The 18,808-nt window shown below is 51.4% G+C and overlaps 1 protein-coding gene across 14 annotated transcripts in view; it reads left to right on the forward strand.

Moving 5' to 3' along the window:
* PCNT (pericentrin) overlaps positions 1 to 18,808 on the forward strand; it is a 122,111-nt gene that overhangs the window by 64,234 nt on the left and 39,069 nt on the right. For 6 of the 14 annotated variants that reach the window (XM_055373800.2, XM_055373809.2, XM_055373805.2 and 3 more), the window contains 10 exons: positions 1,163 to 1,305; positions 1,620 to 1,852; positions 3,108 to 3,270; positions 3,602 to 3,814; positions 9,519 to 9,748; positions 10,268 to 10,384; positions 10,489 to 10,509; positions 12,042 to 12,248; positions 14,005 to 14,175; positions 14,794 to 14,946. In XM_055373800.2, coding sequence (XP_055229775.1) covers positions 1,163 to 1,305; positions 1,620 to 1,852; positions 3,108 to 3,270; positions 3,602 to 3,814; positions 9,519 to 9,748; positions 10,268 to 10,384; positions 10,489 to 10,509; positions 12,042 to 12,248; positions 14,005 to 14,175; positions 14,794 to 14,946 — 1,651 coding nt within the window. The remainder of the gene's footprint in view (positions 1 to 1,162; positions 1,306 to 1,619; positions 1,853 to 3,107; positions 3,271 to 3,601; positions 3,815 to 9,518; positions 9,749 to 10,267; positions 10,385 to 10,488; positions 10,510 to 12,041; positions 12,249 to 14,004; positions 14,176 to 14,793; positions 14,947 to 18,808) is intronic. The other 8 variants (XM_055373810.2, XM_031005118.3, XM_055373807.2 and 5 more) reach the window with 3 other exon arrangements.

The following is an 18,808-nucleotide window of genomic DNA, read 5'->3' on the forward strand; positions in this document are numbered from 1 at the left end:
TGCTGGGAGCAGGTGGCATTCTCTCCGTCAAGCCCCTCCTCAGGACTCCGCCTCCCTGTTATTTGCCCGGAGTCTTCGGTTTCGCGGGGCCTGTACGACGCTGCCTCCCGTTCTCACCTCACGGTCCCCACAAATGAGTCCTCATCGTCTGCTCCACAGGGTTGGGCTCTCTGGGGACAGAGCTGTGAGCTGAGTAGAGGGAGGGCTGGCTGTGTAGGCACCAGGTCAACGTGCCTGTCCTCAGCGGCGTCACAGTCGGGAGGGCTGCCCCTAAATCATAGTGCAGGGAGCGAGATGTGGAGGGGCCTGTGGCCTCGGGAGCCCCTGTGTGTAAAAACAGAAGCATCCCGGCCGGGTGCAGTGGCTCACGCTTGTAATCCCAGCACTTTTGGAGGCTGAGGCGGGCAGATCATGAGGTCAGGAGATCGAGACCATCCTGGCTAACATGGTGAAACCCCATCTCTACTAAAAATACAAAAAATTAGCCGGGCGTGGTGACAGGCACCTGTCGTCCCAGCTACTCGGGAGGCTAAGGCAGGAGAAAGGAGTGAACCCGGGAGGTGGAGCTTGCAGTGAGCCAAGATCGTGCCACTGCACTCCAGCCTGGGCGACAGAGCGAGACTCCTTCTCAAAAAAAAAAAAAGACAGAAGCATCCCAGACCGCACGTCCACGAGGCCTAGAGAGAGGCTGGGAGACACCATCCTCTTCCTGCCACACAACTCCTGTGAATGTGTGGCTGAGGTGTGACTTGGTGTTGGACAGACATCTTGTGAAACGGCTGGCTGGTGCACCCTGTGCTCCAGGGGAGGGGCGGAGCCTGTGTGCTGCTCCTGGGTGATTGGTGCTGTGCGGCCACATTGCACACCTGCGGGACGGGTTTGCTGTGTTCCTAATGTGATGCCTTTTACACATCAGAAATGGCATCAGGAAGACCTCACCTAGGAAAGCCTGTGTCCCTGAGTGGGCTCCACGTGGTTGTCTTGTCTGTGGCCTCAGCTTCCTGTGCTCACATGGGCTTGAGGATCATGTCTTCCGGCCCCGTGGGGACAGGCAGCCGTGGGCCGAGGTGTGCAAACTGGTGGGCGGCCCCTCAGCAGCATCCAGGGTGGGGGTTCTTAGGCCGTGACCAGCTTGCCTGATGATGGGTGTCTCCTGTCTCAGAGGGGCCCTCCAGGACACCCTGCGCAGGCTGCTGGGTTTGTTTGGAGAGACGCTGAGGGCAGCCGTCACCCTGAGGAGCCGGATCGGGGAACGCGTGGGGCTCTGCCTGGATGACGCGGGCGCAGGCCTGGCCCCGTTGGCAGGTGAGTGTGCCAGGACCAGCTGCCCGGCCCTGTGCTTGCAGCCCCTCTGTGGTCCTGGAGCTCTCTGAGAGGAGCCTCCGTATTGGGCGATGCCCTTGGGAGCACTGCCGTCCTGGTTTCCTGCTAGTTTCCGCACTTACAGAAGGCCGAGACCGAGGTTTGGGCTAAATTTGTCAGCTCCCGTGGACGTGGCGCTGTCTCATCTCGGCTGGGGCGACGTTCTGAGTTCTGTGGCTTCCTTGTCGTCTTGGCTGCCGTGGCCGCGGCCGGCTTGCTCGCTGAGCCGCGTGTGCCGGCATCTGCTCATCTTGTAGCTCCGGTGCTGGAGGAGACGTGGTCTGATGTGGCCCTCCCGGAGTTGGACAGAACTTTGTCTGAATGTGCAGAGATGTCTTCCGTGGCTGAAATTAGCAGCCACATGCGTGAAAGCTTTCTCATGAGCCCAGAAAGTGTGCGGGAGTGTGAGCAGCCCATCCGGAGGGTCTTCCAGAGCCTCAGCCTGGCCGTGGACGGCCTCATGGAGATGGCCCTGGACTCCAGCAGGCAGGTGAGGCCCAGGCTCCCGGGGTCCTGTGGAGATGTGAACAACTGAGTAGCTGATGATGCCACACGAGCCTAGTGGATGCCAGTGCCAACCACACTCGCACGGGTTTCTCCCCAAGGAGGAGGCTTTTCTGAACCAGATTTTTGTGGAAGTGGGCTTGCTACGAATGAGAGAATCTGTTTGTTTAATTTGGATAATAAACAGGCCGATTTTCTTTACTTCATGCACTGTTGCAATTCCATGTGGAGTGTTTTCATATTTAGAGATTATCACTAAGAAAGGAAATTTTTTGTAACCGTTTTAGAACATTTTAGACAATTAAAAAAGACATTAAATAGGAATACGCGGAAAGCAATCAAAGACCTTTTTTTCAGCCAGGCACAGCGGCTCACTCCTGCAGTCCCAGCACTTTGGGAGGCTAAGGTAGGAGGTTCACTTCAGCCCACGAGCTCATCTTGTAGCTCCGGCGCTGGAGGAGACGTGGTCTGATGTGGCCCTCCCAGAGTTGGACAGAACTTTGTCTGAATGTGCAGAGATGTCTTCTGTGGCTGAAATTAGCAGCCACATGCATGAAAGCTTTCTCATGAGCCCAGAAAGTGTGCGGGAGTGTGAGCAGCCCATCCAGAGGGTCTTCCAGAGCCTCAGCCTGGCTGTGGACGGCCTCATGGAGATGGCTGTGGACGGCCTCATGGAGATGGCCCTGGACTCCAGCAGCCAGCCTGGGCAACATAGCGAGACCCCATTTTAAGTTAGCCAGGCGTGGTGGCATGCGTCTGCCGTCCCAGCTCCTCAGGAGGCTGAGGCAGGAGGATTGCTTGAGCCTGGGAAGCTGAGGCTGCAGTGAGTTGTGGTTGCACCACTGCACTCCAGCCTGGGTGCAGAGCAAGACCCTATCTCAAAAATGAAAATAAAAATTCTTTTTTGCTAAGTTTTGAGTTCAGAGGTAACTCTGGGCCTCAGCCTGTAGATGGCCTGGGAGCCCCAGACTGGACACAGTTGCCAGGGGAGTGTCTGGAGGAAGGGAGAGGGGGGGCCTAGGGCTGAACTGGGAGGCTGAGGAGGGGTCCTCATTGGAGACTGTGGCCACAGTGTCTCGGAGGGTGGCTGAGATGCGCTCAGGTCCCGTCACCCTGGCCTGGCCCTGCCTGGGTGGTGACGGCCTGAAGGGTCTGGGGGTAGAAGTGGCGTTCTCTTGGTCTTAATGTAGGCTTCAGTTATTTTTGATCTGGAGTTTTGATTTGCAAATGTGTTTTAACAGCTGGAAGAAGCACGCCAAATTCATTCTCGTTTTGAAAAAGAATTTAGTTTTAAGAATGAGGAGACAGCACAGGTTGTCAGGAAGCACCAGGAGCTGCTGGAGTGCTTGAAGGAGGAGAGCACAGCAAAGGCAGAGCTGGCGCTGGAGCTGCACAAGACTCAGGGTGAGCAGCATGGGGCCTCGGGGCACCTGGAGCACAGGCACGGGGAGCAGGCCTGGCCTCACTGAGGGAAGGAAGCCTTCAGAATAGGGTTTTTAAAGTGAAATGTAAAAACAAAGCCAACATGGGAAGCACCCATGGTTTGGGAGGAATGGGGTGGTCGGGAGCTGCTGTGGCCAGCAGGGCTGTTGGAGGCCTACAGCTGGGTCCTGGAAGCTGCTGGCTCTTAGCTCTGCTGCTCTCAGGGGCCGCGGCCCCGTCCCTTCCTCCAAGCAGGCTCTCCTCAGTTACACCTGGGACTGGCTTTGTCAGAGCATCTGTGTCTCCCACAAAGGTACCCTTGAGGGATTCAAGGTGGAGACAGCAGATCTGAAGGAGGCGCTGGCCGGGAAGGAGGATTCCGAGCACCGTCTGGTGCTGGAGCTGGAGAGCCTGAGATGGCAGCTGCAGCAGGCGGCCCAGGAGCAGGCGGCGCTGAGGGAGGAGTGCACCCGTCTGTGGAGCCGGGGGGAGGCCACAGCCACAGACGCCGAGGCCAGAGAAGCTGGTAAGGAGCACGGGCTGTGGAGGGCGGTGCGAGCTGTGGGGCGCGGATACAGTTGCCACGGTTTCCCCAGCTCCCAGGGACACTCAGTGTCTCTAGAGGGTCAAGTGTAAACCAGCACGCAGCTTCTCGTGGAACACGGGGCATGGGAGGCTTGTGCGGATCAGGTGAGGCATCCACTGGCTTTGCTGCCCTTTCAGAGAAGGCGGGTTGTCTGTTGGTCCTGCTGGTTGGAGGGTCCCCACCTCTGTGAGGTGGAAATAAGAGGGGCTCTGAGTCCAACAGCAGCAGCTGGTGGCAGAGCCGAGTGCGGCAAACAAGAGCTACTTTAAAATTTCATTTAAGATAACCAAGTGCCTGATATTAACCCTCATTAGGAAAACATAGTGTTAACAATATTAGTTTGTATCTTTCCAGATTTTTAGATATTTTGGTCTCAAAGGTATTTAAAATGAAAACTGTCAAAACATAAGCTTAAAATGTCGAGCCTGCAGGGAACTGCGTCCTCAGTAGCTGGTTCAGCTCAAGCAAAGGCTTTTCACATTGCATTCGTGCATCTCAGGCACATGGGAGGCAGAGGGGCCTGCGCTTGTCCAAAAGTTCCTTCCAGGATGGCCGTGGCCTCAGGGTCATCCCTTCGGAACACAGATTGGAGTTAGAAGCTTGGGCATCGCAGGCACCACCTCAGCCAATTCAGAAGTCTCATTTATTATTATTATTATTTTTTACATTTTTGTCTTTAGAAAACAACCAGCTTTTGATTTTTGTGGCCATTCTCATTTGCTGTCTTCTGTCTTGCTGATTTTTGCCCTTGTTCCTGTGATTCCTTGTTCCTATGGTTTTGTTTTTGTTTTTGTTTTTTTTGAGATGGAGTCTCGCTCTGTCCCCAGGCTGGAGTGTAGTGGCATGATCTCAGTTCACTGCAACCTCCGCCTCCTGGGTTCAAGTGATTCTCCTGCCTCAGCCTCCCAAGTAGCTGGGATTACAGGTGAGCACCACCACACCTGGCTAATTTTTTATGTTTTTGGTAGAGATGGGGTTTCACCATGTTAGCCAGGCTGGTCTCGAACTCCTGACCTCAAGTGATCTGCCTGCCTCGGCCTCCCATAGTGCTGGGATCGCAGGCGTGAGCCACCATGCCCGGCCAGCTCCTGTGGTTTCTCACTGCCTTCGTTGGGTTGGACGCTTTCAGACATGTTTGCTGCCTTTCACAGGATGTGGGGTTCAGGTCGTGCCTCCTCGTGGTGCCCCAGCCTTTTCACCTGTGGTGCTCGTGTTGACATCTGGGTCCCACAAGCTTATAATTCTTTGGCCCAGGGGGCGTTTTCCAGGGTGGAAGACATTGGTCCCACGGGATGTTTTAAACTCTGCCTATGACTGTGCCCACACTTTGTCCTCTCCTTTTCTTGGTTCATTTCTGTCATTCTCGTTTATCCCGTTCTATTTTTTATATAAATTTCTGATGCTGAAGGATTAGCCTGGTGTTTTTCCCCTCGTGTATCTTTTCTTGTCCTTTTATTTTAAGTCTTTTTTAATACTCTGTTTTAGTTGTGCCTTGTATGGATACCATATTCATGACTGTTTTTTAAAAGCCTGTCTGTGAGTATCTTCTTTTGGTCCATTTAGCCAAGTTTTATTTGCCGCACCTCCTGGCGTTGGGCCCTTCCTGCTGCTCTTTTTGTTTCCTTTTCGCCTGCCTGCTTGGCCTTGCTCTGGGGTGGATTTTCCTTGGCCAGCTGTGAAGTCCTCACTGCGGTGTTGCCTGCTGCCGGGCTCAGGGCAGCGTCATCTCCCCACGGGCCTCTAAGCCCTGTTGCCCGCACGCTCCGTGTGTCCACAGGGGGAGTGCGGGGGAACCTCCAGGGCCAGGAGGGCCTGGAGTCTCTTCAGGTCCCTTCCTCCACCAGTGAAGTGGTGCTGGAGACACGACTCAAGATCCTGTTTCTTTTCCTTTGACGCCCTCGTTTTCCTGCATCTCCTCAGGATTTTTCAGGGTGTTTTCAGGAACGTCTCTGACGTCCTGCATCGCTCTCAGCATCTCTGCCCTGGCGGTGCTGTCGCATCTGGGCGTCTGTTGTCGCTGTTTCTCCGATGCTTTCTCTGCTTGTCCTCTGCTGTCCGGGGGCAGCCTCATGGTCGGGCCCCTCCCTGTAGACTCTGCTGCCCCATTTCCAGTGTCTTCGCGCCCAGCCAGCCGGCGCTGGGCCACACCCCGCCGGGGTAGACCACCTGGTGTTTCATCACCTCGAGCCCTTGGACTTCAGCCAGTCACTTCGTTTGTCAGGCCTCCTGGCAGATAAAGGGGTGTGTGGCCTGCATTCTGTTGAACGGCCCGGTGAGGCCTGGGCCCTGTGGCCAGCGCCGCCGTGTCAGGTGCCTGTGTCGTGCCCTGGGCCTGAGCACGTGGGGCTGAGCACTGCAGGGCTTCTTCCCAAGGCTGTGGTGGCCCCTCTGCTGCCTTGCCTCTGGTTCACCTCCTGCCACAAAGCCTGGCCCACCAGGGAGTGTCGTGACAGGTGGACGTGGGCCCTGGGTGTCCATAGCCTGGCTGGGCTCCCTGCAGGCCCCAGGATTGAAGCTGAGGCTTACCATGGGCCCTGCAGTGGCTGGCGCCTGGCATGCTGGGAGTGGATCTCATGGAGCCCTTTCACAGGCTCGGGCCAACTTTGTCACTGGGAAATTCTCATTGTTTCTCTGGGGTCCTCTTTGTTTGCTTTCATTTTGACGTTGTTAACCCTGCCCTAGTTTCTCACTCTGGTTTATTTTCTTTCCTTTCACCCTGGCTCTGCAGTTGTGTGACTCTGCGCCAGCTACCGGCATACCCACTGCGGCCCTGACCACGCTCCCGGCAGGGCCTAGGCTCTGACAGTGGCGTGAACCTGGCCCTTGTGTGCAGCGGTCTTGCCTCGCCGTGTTGCGTGACGCCTCCTTCGCTGTGTGGTGTTTTGTGGCCCTCTTCAGGTGTTGCCATCTGTCCCTTTTGTTCTCTTTGTCTCCTTGAAAAGTTGATGGGCCTGCAGCCGCACAGGCAGTTGTGGGCATGGTGGGCGCTGAGTCTGGAGGTTGTTGAAGGCCAGCAGCATTGCCCGGAGCCCTGCTGCTGACGCTGCTGTCACTGGTTCTAGCTCTCACATTCTCAGCTGGACGTTTCTGTTTCCACCTCAGTAAATGCAAACTCTTGTTCATAGGCACAGCTGTCACTGCCGCACACAAGGACTCAGGTTTGTAAAGACAAACGAGTGATTTGTGTGTGACGTGCTGTGTGTTTGCACTGGATTTTGCAAATTATTTTCTAAAGAAAAGTACTTCAGAACTTCTGTGGCAAACAATAAATACAGCGATACTCTAATCTTCAGTATTCATAAAAATGGGTGGAGTTGTCCCATTTTAACACCCCAGCAAAACAGGAGCATTTCTCTAACGGTCTTTACTACAGTGCCTAAGCTACAGTTTGTGCTGCTTTTCAGAAACTGATGTCTTGTGATAGTTACAGCTGTTCTTGGGCTGGGTCCCAGCTCTGGTCTCCAGGGAGGGCCTGGGCCCCCTGGATCCCCTGTGCCTGCTCAGCGTGGGTGTCACCTGCTTCGCCAGCTGGGATTGCGATCCTCGTGTGCCTCCCTGAGTCTGCGTGCATGTCAGCAGGCACCCTGCCCCAGTGCATGGCCTAGTGCCCCTGGCCCTGAAGATGGCGATGTTCTGGGCCAAGCACAGCCCAGGTCATGTCCAGGCCCAGGGAGTGCAGTCGGGGGAGCAGCTGCCCTCGGGCCTCGCCGCACGTCTCAGGTTGTGAATGTTACTGCAGCAGCATGTTTACAGCGGAGTCGCCGTTACTGCTGACAGTGGCATCAACATTTATTGAGAATGTTACTTGCATTGGTCATGATAGTTTGTGATAAAAGACTTAACAATTTTACAAATCAAAATGATTTTTTGGAAGCTGGTGAAATGTCAGTTAACATATATGAATTTAATATTTTAGTTTTTGGATGGCTTAAAGACTTCAGGATTCAGGCCGGGAGTGGTAGCTCACACCTGTAATCCCAGAGCCAGACTCCATCTCAGAAATAATAATAATAAAATAGAGACTTCAGGACTCAGCAGCAGAGACTCCATCTCAGAAATAATAGTAGTAAAATAGAGACTTCAGGACTCAGCAGCAGAGACTCCATCTCAGAAATAATAGTAATAAAATAGAGACTTCAGGATTCAGCAGCAGAGACTCCATCTCAGAAATAATAGTAATAAAATAGAGACTTCAGGACTCAGCAGCAGAGACTCCATCTCAGAAATAATAGTAATAAAATAGAGACTTCAGGACTCAGCAGCAGAGACTCCATCTCAGAAATAATAGTAATAAAATAGAGACTTCAGGACTCAGCAGCAGAGACTCCATCTCAGAAATAATAGTAATAAAATAGAGACTTCAGGACTCAGCAGCAGACACTCCATCTCAGAAATAATAGTAATAAAATAGAGACTTCAGGATTCAGCAGCAGAGACTCCATCTCAGAAATAATAATAATAAAATGGAGGCTTCAGGACTCAGCAGCAGAGAGCCCCTTTTTCCAAGACGCTTTTTCATCTGCAGTTTCCACCTGGGCTGGGGCTTCGCCACCCCAGGTCTCAGGCTGGTTGTGCTGCTAGAAGAGAATTTTTGAGGCTAGGCAATTTATCACAGACACACATTTGTGACTTACAGTTCTGGAGGCTGGAAAGCCTAAGGTCAGGGTGCCAGCAGGTTTGGTGTCTGGTGAGGTACCCGTCTCCACTTCTAAGGCAGAGCCTTGCACACTGCATCCTCCGGAGTGGAGGGCTGGATCTTCCTGGGGCAGAGGCAGAAGGGCCGAGTGGGAGGACCACTCCCAAAGCCGCTTATTGAGGCATTAAAACTGCTGTGAGGGTGGAGCCCTTGCGGCCTCGTCACCTTTTCAAGGCCCTTCCAATACCATCACTCTGGCAGTTAAATTTCAACATGAGTTTTGGAGGGGACAGAAATTTAAACTGTGGTGCCCAGTTAATTTTATTTATTTATTTATTTATTTATTTATTTATTTATTTATTTACTTGAAGGAGTCTCACTTTGTCACCCAGGCTGGAGTGCAGCAATGCAATCTCGGCTCACTGCAACCTCCATCTCCCGGATTCAAGTGATTCTCCTGCCTCAGCCTCCCGAGTAGCTGGGATTACAGGCACACGCCACCATGTCCAGCTAATTTTGTATTTTTAGTAGAGACAGGGTTTCACCATGATGGCCAGGCTGGTCTCAAACTCCTGACGTCGAGTGATCCACCCGCCTCGGCCTCCCAAAGTGCTGGGATTACAGGTGTGAACCACCCCACCCGACCTAGATTCGCTTTTGATTTACCGATGGGGCGTTTGCCTTTCCCCTAGACACGTCACAACCCCAGGCTCTCAGCACCGTCCATCGTCTGCTGGGACTGGGCTTAGTCGTGTGTTTCTGTCTGGGAGAGAGTAGTGAAGACAGAATTCCTAGAGAATCACCCACGTGTCACTCAGAAGTATTCTTCTCAGGCTTCAGAAATTTGCTTTAGCCAATGTTGTTTTAAAAGATGGGCGTTTTACCCCGAATTCAAGTGACTTCATTTTCGGTGGGTTTTGACTGAATCACCATCAGGAGATGCACGTGTCATGCACCAGCCTCTGAGGTGCAGGGGTGTCCCCGTGTCTGTCCTGTTTGCATCCTTAGCTCTCCGGAAGGAAGTGGAGAATCTGACCAAAGAACAGTCGGAGACCAGGAAGCAGGCTGAGAAGGACCGCTCAGCCCTGCTCTCCCAGATGAAGATTTTGGAGTCTGAGTTAGAAGAACAGCTGTCTCAGCATCGCGGGTGTGCCAAGCAGGCGGAGGCCGTCACTGCCCTGGAACAGCAGGTGGCATCTCTGGACAAGCATTTGCGCAACCAGCGGCAATTCATGGATGTAAGAATTCTGAATAATACATTTTTTTGCATCACTAAAAGTTGCCGTTACAGCATGAACTTCTTTCCCGATCGTTAGGTAAGCTTCTGCAGTAGGATGATGAAGAGGGCGCCCCATACCTGCTGCACAGGTGCACCCAGGTCGTTGACTCTTGGTGGGTGTCTTCTTGCCCACATGTTGTGGTGCAGCCCTCTGAGGGCCGCCTCCCATGGTCTTGCCATGCTCCTTCTCACAGTCACGGAGGCGTCACTTGGGGCCCGGGCTGGGCCTGTGCTGCGGCTCTCACTGGTTCTTGTCCTCCCACCCACCAGTCTCAGACGTTCCTCTGTGTTCCATGCAGAGAGCTGTTTTTCTTTACTTAACTCCATTTTACAAAGTGACTGTGATGAGGGGGGTATTTGGAGTCTGAGCTGCTGGGCAGTTGCACTTGTACGTGCAGTGGAAGCCTGGGTAGACCTTCGCTGCAAGGGGCACGCCAGCCCCGTTGGGGTGGTTCCAACACGCTGCCTCTCCTCCCAGGAGCAGGCAGCCGAGCGGGAGCACGAGCGCGAGGAGTTCCAGCAGGAGATTCAGAGGCTGGAGGGGCAGCTTCGCCAGGCGGCCAAGCCGCAGCCCTGGGGCCCTCGCGACAGCCAGGTGAGTCAGCGCAGCCTGCAGTGCCGCTGGTTGCTGTCTTTCACTGTGTTTTTAAGCTTTAACTTTCTTTAAATTTTTGCCTTCCATGTACATGAAATCGGCAGCAGGCGCCGCTGGATGGAGAGGTGAGGAAGGCGTCAACGAGATGGGCACTCCCTGCGCTGGCGCCCAGGCTCCCCTGCGCTCGCTGGGACTGTCCTGCCACCCACTCGCTTTTCTTGCTCTTGTTTGGGCTGCAGCCATCTGCTTTCTCTTGTCTGAGGAAGCTGTAGTAGGTTCGTTTATTTTTTTAAAAAATTAATGGTGGATTCACACACAGTTGTAAGAGGTAAGACTCGGATCCCTCGTGCCTGGCACGTGGTCTCCCAGAGGTCTCATCCGCAGAGCCGGAATGCAGTGTCACAGCCAGTATGGGCAGGGATCTGGTGACGCTGCAGTGCCTTCTGCCCCCCAGGGACCCTCGTGTACTGGGTCACGGCCATGCCGCCGTCCTTTCTTGGGCAACCACTCATCTGTCGTCTATTTCTAAAAGTTAACCATCTTCCTGATGGGTGAAGCGTGCCTGTCATCTTGGGGGATTGACACCATTCACTGAGCCTGACTCTCTGGAGATTGATCCAGGTTACTGAGTGTAGCCATAGTTTGTTCTTTATGTTGCTGAGAAGTATTCCATTCTTTTTTTCTTTTCTTTTTTTTTTTTTTTTTGAGATGGAGTCTCATGCAGTTGCCCAGACTGGAGTGCAGTGGCGCGATCTCAGCTCACTGCAAGCTCCACCTCCCGGGTTCACACCATTCTCCTGCCTCAGCCTCCCGAGTAGCTGGGACTACAGGTGCCCGCCACCACACCCAGCTAATTTTTTGTATTTTTAGTAGAGACAGGGTTTCACTGTGTTAGCCAGGATGGTCTCCATCTCCTGACCTCGTGATCTGCCTGCCTCAGCCTCCCAAAGTGCTGGGATTACAGGCGTGAGCCACCGCGCCGGCTGTAGTATTCCATTCTTTTCTATCAGAATAGATTTCATTTTCCTAACAAATTCTGTATTATAGAGAATGCCTTTCTTAACACAACATCACCCTATACTTCCTTTAGATCCCTGTGCAGCCTGTGAGTCTAGGTCTCCCTGTGCAGCCTGTGGATCTGGGTCTCCCTGTGCAGCCTGTGGGTCTGGGTCTCTCTGTGCAGCCTGTGGGTCTGGGTTTCCCTGTGCAGCCTGTGAGTCTGGGTCTCTGTTCAGCCTGTGAGTCTCGGTCTCTCTGTTCAGCCTGTGAGTCTGGGTCTCTGTGCCCCCTGTGAGTCTGGGTCTCTGTGCAGCCTGTGAGTCTGGGTCTCTGTGCAGCCTGTGGGTCTAGGTCTCCCTGTGCAGCCTGTGAGTCTGGGTCTCTGTTCAGCCTGTGAGTCTGGGTCTCCCTGTGCAGCCTGTCGGTCTGGGTTTCCCTGTGCAGCCTGTGAGTCTGGGTCTCTGTGCAGCCTGTGGGTCTGGGTCTTTGTGCAGCCTGTGAGTCTGGGTCTCCCTGTGCAGCCTGTGAGTCTAGGTCTCCCTTTGGGTCTAGGGGAGGGCATAGGGCATCTGTTTTCTCTCTGTTGTTTTGGGTACTTTTTTGTTTGGAAAATGGGTTTTTATAAAACAGTCTATTCCTCAAGCATTTTTTGTTTTAGGTTGAGTTGTTACAACAAAAGTTGAGAGAAAAGTTGGATGAATTTAATGAATTGGCTATACAGAAAGAGTCGGCAGATAGACAAGTGTTAATGCAGGAAGAAGAAATTAAACGTCTGGAGGAGATGAACATCAACATCAGGAAAAAAGTGGCCCAGCTCCAGGAAGAAGTGGAAAAACAGAAAAACATCGTGAAAGAGCTGGAACAGGTAAAGCGTCTCCACGTTGTGGTTGGGCATGTGGTGAGGTGTCCCGCAGGCATGGCTTCATCGCTGAGCTGGCAGGGAGTGGGCAGGGCGTCCTTTTTCACTCGCAGCCACCACATCTGCACCAGAAACACTGGCGTTAGGGAGAAACAGAAGTCATTGGTGACTGGGTAGCAAGAGTACTTTGACCTTTCTGGAGATTGTTGATTTTATTTGCTGTAGTAGGATTTTATACAATTTCTTTATGTCTCAAGAACTCTGAATTTATCCTTAATATTTCATAAAGTAAACATTTAAGATTTTAGGTTTAAAAAAATCTTAGCTTATTAAATACTTTGATGAGAGCCCCTTGTAATTGTTTCAATCTTTGAGCTCAGGAACTCATGTCAGCTCCCAGTGAAGAGATCTCCAGTGATGGTTTTGCATTGCTGGTGTTTGCCGTGTTCTGTGTGTTCGTTTGTGTCTGAGAGTTTAAACAGGGGCTGGAGCACTGAGCCAGGTGGACCATCTCATGGCTGGAGGGGGCAGGGCTGCCTGTCTGCATTTCTGGGTAGCAGCTGTGCCCTCCATTGTGAGCATTTAGCTAAAAGGAATTCAGCTGACTTTTATGAGGTTAAAAGGTTACTTGAAAAGAGGCTCGGTAAGATATTTGATTTTAGAATTAGTAGTTTGGCCTCAGACACAGATGAGAGGAGTCTTTCTCAGGTGTGTCTGATTCTTTTTTTTTTTTTTTTTTTTTTTGAGACAGAGTCTTGTTCTGTCGCCCAGGCTGCAGTGCAGTGGCGCGATCTCGGCTCACTGCAGCCTCCTCCTCCCGGGTTCAAGCGATCTCTCCTGCCTCAGCTTCCTGAGTAGCTGGGAGCACAGGCACGCGCCACCACGCCTGGCTAATTTTTGTATTTTTAATAGAGATGGGGTTTCACCATGTTGGCCAGGCTGGTCTCGAACTACTGACCTCAGGTGATCTGCCCGCCTTGGCCTCTCAAAGTGCTGGTATTACAGGCATGAACCACCACGCCCGGCCAAGTGTGTCTGATTCTCGTAAGTGCTGATGAGAATTATTAAACTGGGGCCCTTCCTCAGGCCCTGACGTGTTTCTGTTCTGCTGTCGCAGGGAGGACTGCTGAGCATCACCTGCACTTGGAGCGGAGTTGTCCCCCTGGCCGGCCACTGCACACATTTCAGTGACAGCTGCTCCAGGGCGGCTTCACCCCTTCTGCCTTCATTCAGCAAACGTTTACTGAGCTTAGTAGATGCCAGGGTTAGAAAATGTGTTTTTATCCCTTCGTGAAATTTGGACTGTGTATGCGATTTTATATGTCATGCTCTTGCGCATGTAACGTATTGTGACCATTTTCGTCATATTAAATATTCTTTGAAAAATTTTTTCTAGGCAAGTAATATTCATTGTATGAGCATACCATCAGCCATTGCCCTATTTTTTTTGGCAAGTTCTTGTCAGTTTTGAAAATATTGGTAATAGTTTGGTGAATATTACTGTAGATAAATTCCGCACAGTGGACTTGGGCACAGGCTGTGGCTCTCGGTCACGTCCTGCACCAGGCAGGCCTCTGCTGGGAGGTGGCTGGGTCCTGGGTGCCAGTGCTGCCTGGTGTGTCACTGAGTGCAGGTGCGTGCAGGTCCCCCTGCTCTGCTTCAGGTGCAGCTGAAGATGGTCTGTGCTTTAACAGGCAGCAGTTTGAGGTACTGAATTCCCAAATATTTGCCTAAAATAAGAGTTCCTTTTTTTTTTTAATAGGATAAAGAGGTGTTAAAGAAACAGCAGATGAGTAGCTTGCTTCTGGCGTCCACGTTGCAGTCTACACTAGATGCAGGCAGATGTCCCGAGCCTCCTTCGGGCAGCCCTCCTGAGGGTCCAGAAGTACAGTTAGAGGTGACACAGAGTGCACTCCTGCGGCACGAGAGCGAAGTGAGTGCAGAGTGGGGCCATGGGACTGCCAGCCCTGGGTCAGTGTCCAGTGGGCTTCTCTGTGGCAGATCCGATGTCCAGATAACGCAGGCGATGGGCTTGTGACCACTGTGTATTCTTTTCTTTTCTTTTCTTTTCTTTTTTTTGTTGTTGTTTGAGACAGAGTTTTGCTCTTGTTGCTCAGGCTGGAGTGCAATGGCGCAATCTCGGCTCACTGCAACCTCCACCTCCTGGGTTCAAGCGATTCTCCTGCCTCGGCCTCCCGAGTAGCTGGGATTACAGGTGCACCCACCGCCACGCCTGGCTCAGTTTTGGTATTTTTAGTAGAGACAGGGTTTCACCATGTTGGCCAGGCTGGTTTCCAACTCCTGACCTCAGGTGATCTGCCTGCTTGAGCCTTTCAAAGTGCTGGGGTTACAGGCGTGAGCCCCGTGCCCAGCCCTGACCACTGTGTATTCTTTGCAGTTTTACCATTTGTATGCGGGTACAGGTACAGGGTAGTAATTGCTTTAGGCATGTGCATTTAAATATCTCAAAGCTATTTTAATAATTTCTTAATTATTAATAATAGAATATTAGATGACTTTTAATACTTTTCTTCTTTTGTTTTAATGAAAGGTTTTGGACTTAAAAGAACGGCTAGAAAAGATGAAAGGTGACTTAGAAAGTAAAAATGAAGAAATACTACATCTGAACTTAAAATTGGACATGCAGAACAGCCAGACTGCTGTCAGCCTCAGAGAACTTGAGGAAGAGAACACAAGCTTGAAGGTAAGCTACCAAAGGTCCACGTGACGCCCGAGTTCATGTTGCTTATGCCGGTGCCGAGCGGCCGCCAGGACCCTCATCGGGGACGCGAGTCTCTGGTCTTCACAGATGCCCGTGGCCTCCATGTGGCAGACAGTGCAGAGAGCGCCCGATTCTGCCTGGGGACATGTGCATGGAAGCAGCTTTCTATCTTGAGTGAGGAACCAGCGACCCCTGCCCCAAACTGCTTTCTGATTGCAGCCCTGATAGGGATCTGAAGAGAGGCCCTTCCCTAGGGCAGCACCCCAGGGCTGTGACAGGCTCGGAGCTATTGGGCTGTTGCTGGCTTGCTCTTCTCAAGGAGGTGACTTGAGTAAGTGGCCACTCACTGTTTCTCTTCCCACTGGCATGATGGGAAAAAAATCTTAAAAACAAATTTTTTTTAAAATTTTTGTGAGTACATAGTAGGTGTATATTAAAAAATCTATTTTTAAATCTTTTATTTTAATGTAGCCGTGCTTTTGAAGCAAAAAAGAAAACCAGAACCAACCTGTTTATATTAGAGGTGATATTCAAAATTGCAGAGCATTCATAACTTCACAGATGCCCTTGAAAGACCTTGTGTAGAATCATGTGTGTGGTGCCCACGTGGCGCGTGCTCAGTGAATGAACACAACGTGGGAGAATTGTGTGTGTGGTGCCCACGCGGCGCGTGCTCGGTGAATGAACGCAGCGTGGGAGAATTGTGTGTGTGGTTCCCACATGGAGCGTGCTTGGTGAATGAACTCAGCATGGGAGAATCGTGTGTGTGGTTCCCACGTGGCACGTGCTCGGTGAATGAACACAGCGTGGGAGAATCGTGTGTGTGATGTCCACGCGGCATGTGCTCGGTGAATGAACTCAGCGTGGGAGAATCGTGTGTGTGGTGCCCACGGGGCACGTGCTCAGTGAATGAACACAGCGTGGGAGAATTGTGTGTGTGGTTCCCACGTGGCGCGTGCTCGGTGAATGAACTCAGCGTGGGAGAATCGTGTGTGTGGTGCCCACGCGGCGCGTGCTCGGTGAATGAACACAGCGTGGGAGAATCGTGTGTGTGTGGTGCCCACGCGACGCGTGCTCGGTGAATGAACACAGCGTGGGAGAATCGTGTGTGTGTGGTGCCCACGCGGCGCGTGCTCGGTGAATGAACACAGCTTGGGAGAATCGTGTGTGTGGTGCCCACGTGGCGCGTGCTCGGTTAATGAACTCAGCGTGGGAGAATCGTGTGTGTGGTGCCCACGCGGCGTGTGCTCGGTGAATGAACTCAGCGTGGGAGAATCGTGTGTGTGGTGCCCACGCGGCGCGTGCTCGGTGAATGAACACAGCGTGGGAGAATCGTGTGTGTGGTGCCCACGCGGCGTGTGCTCGGTGAATGAACTCAGCGTGGGAGAATCGTGTGTGTGGTGCCCACGCGGCGCGTGCTCGGTGAATGAACACAGCGTGGGAGAGTCTCAAAAAACGATAACAACAAAAAAAACATTTTCAAAATGTTTTTCCATTTTTCCAATTTAAAACTGTAGGCTTATTTAATTAGGACATTTCATATCTGTAGGGTCAGTGGAATATTTCCCTAGTAAGGTTCTGTCGGCTCTGTTTTGATATGGTTGTTGTTATTACCATTTCCACCGGCATTTCTGCCCAACAAAGAAGAGGAGATAGTGCGTGTGAGCGAGCAGCTCTAGGCACCGCAGGTTTACCTCGGCGAGGTACGCCACTCCCCGGTGCTGGGGGAGAAGGGGATACTGTGTGTGAGCGAGCAGCTCTAGGCACCGCAGGTTTACCTCGGCGAGGTACGCCACTCCCCGGTGCTGAGGGAGAAGGGGATACTGTGTGTGAGCGAGCAGCTCTAGGCACCGCAGGTTTACCTCGGCGAGGTACGCCACTCCCCGGTGCTGAGGGAGAAGGGGCTCTTCTCACACTTCTGGCTACGCCTGCGTCTCCTGTACGAAGTCCTCATAGTTGCTGGGTGTGATTGACTGGGGCCTTGGCTTTCCTGGTTGACAGTCTTCTGTTTCCTCATACAATATTTATAATACTTTTCAAAATTAATTTTATTGGTTGGGCACGGTGGCTCAAACGCCTGTATTCTCAGCATTTTGGGAGACTGAGGAGGGTGGGTCACTTGAGCTCAGGAGTTCGAGACCAGCCTAAACAACATGGCAAAACCCCATCTCTACTAAAAATACAAAAATTAGCCAGGCATGGTGACACACACCACTCCGGAGGCTGAGGCAGGAGAATCACTTGAACCCAGGAGATGGAGGATGCAGTGAGCTGTGATTGTGCCACTGCACTCCAGCCTGGGCAACAAAGCAAGACCCTGTCTCAAAAACAAAATTAACTTTATGGCCGGGCACAGTGGCTCTCACACCTGTAATCCCAGAAGTTTGGGAACCTGAGGTGGGAGGATCGTTTGAGCCCAGGAATTCGAGATCAGCCTGGACGACATAATGAGACCCATCTCTACAAATTTTTTAAAAGAATTTAGCCAGGCATACACCTATAGCACCAGCTACTCTGAAGGATGAGGTAGGAAGATCACTTGAGTCTGGGAGGCCGAGGCCACAATGAGCTGTGATCATGCCACTGTAATCCAGCCGTAATGACAGAACAGGACCCTGCCTAAAAAAAAAATAATTTTGGAGGGGACCATAGAAGTAAGAAGGAGAAGTTTGTCTCCAGTTTGTCACTTTTAATTTCCCTTTGACAGAGGCTGAGATATTATCTTAGTATCTGATTGTATCTTGTATATTTGGCAAAAATTTAAAAATAGCCTTTTGGGTTACATTGAAGAATGCCTTTTATGGCCAGGCGCGGTGGCTCACGCCTGTAATCCCAGCACTTTGGGAGGCCCAGGCGGGCAGATCACATGAGCTCAGGAGTTCGAGACCAGCCTGGCCAACATGGTGAAACCCCGTCTCTACTAAAAACACAAAAATTAGCTGGGCCTGGTGGCCGGTGCCTCTAATGGTTACTTGGGAGGCTGAGGCAGAAGAATCACTTGAACCCAGGAGGTGGAGGTTGGCAGTGAGCCGAGATTGCGCCACTGCACTGCAGCCTGGGCGACAGAGCAAGACTCGTCTCAAAAAAAAAGAATGCCTATAAAAACCATTGATTACTTTTCAGAAGAAGTTGTATTATTTGTCTATAGTGCTCTAGAACTTGACCTCTAACTATAATCTTATATAATGAAAATATATAAAAAATAGTTTACATGTTAAGGACAGTATTTTTGTTCCATTAAGAATTGAAAGCTTTTTAAGGACAATCCCCAATTTTTTCTTGTGGGATTTTTCTTCCAGATATGTGCAAATTCGTACATCCTTTGTTTTCTGTAATTCTCCTAATTTTTTGTAAAGATGCGGATGCTATTTTGCTTTATATAATAAAGAAAAGTAAAATTCCATTTAAAGGTTTGACTCTTGTTAGGTTTCCAGTTATTTCAAGGAAACCACATTTGCTGTTTTCTACCCTATTTTATGTCAGTGAAGATGTTTGTCTTCTAGAAGTGTCTTTTACACTTGTGGGGAAACGGAGCTCCCGTCTCCCTGGCGTGGTCGTGGTTGTTGTCACTTGTTCTGTACTGCCGTCCTCCGGGGCTCCAGCCATCCTAACACCTCATCTTCAACGTGGGCCCTCCCTTCCTGTGTGGCTTATTCTAACTCTGGGGTTAGTGATGTTTCTTTAATTTTACCATTTACTTCTCCCTTATTCTACAGGTTTTAATAAAGAGGTCTCACGTCTTCTGTTAAATTTATCCTTGAATATTTTAGGTTTTTCGCACTATTGTAAGTGAGATTTAAAATAATTATCTAGTTGTTTACCGTGAATACACATACACCTTTTG

Source organism: Gorilla gorilla, chromosome 22 (assembly GCF_029281585.2).
Source record: "Gorilla gorilla gorilla isolate KB3781 chromosome 22, NHGRI_mGorGor1-v2.1_pri, whole genome shotgun sequence".
Classification (NCBI taxonomy): Eukaryota; Metazoa; Chordata; class Mammalia; order Primates; family Hominidae; genus Gorilla; species Gorilla gorilla.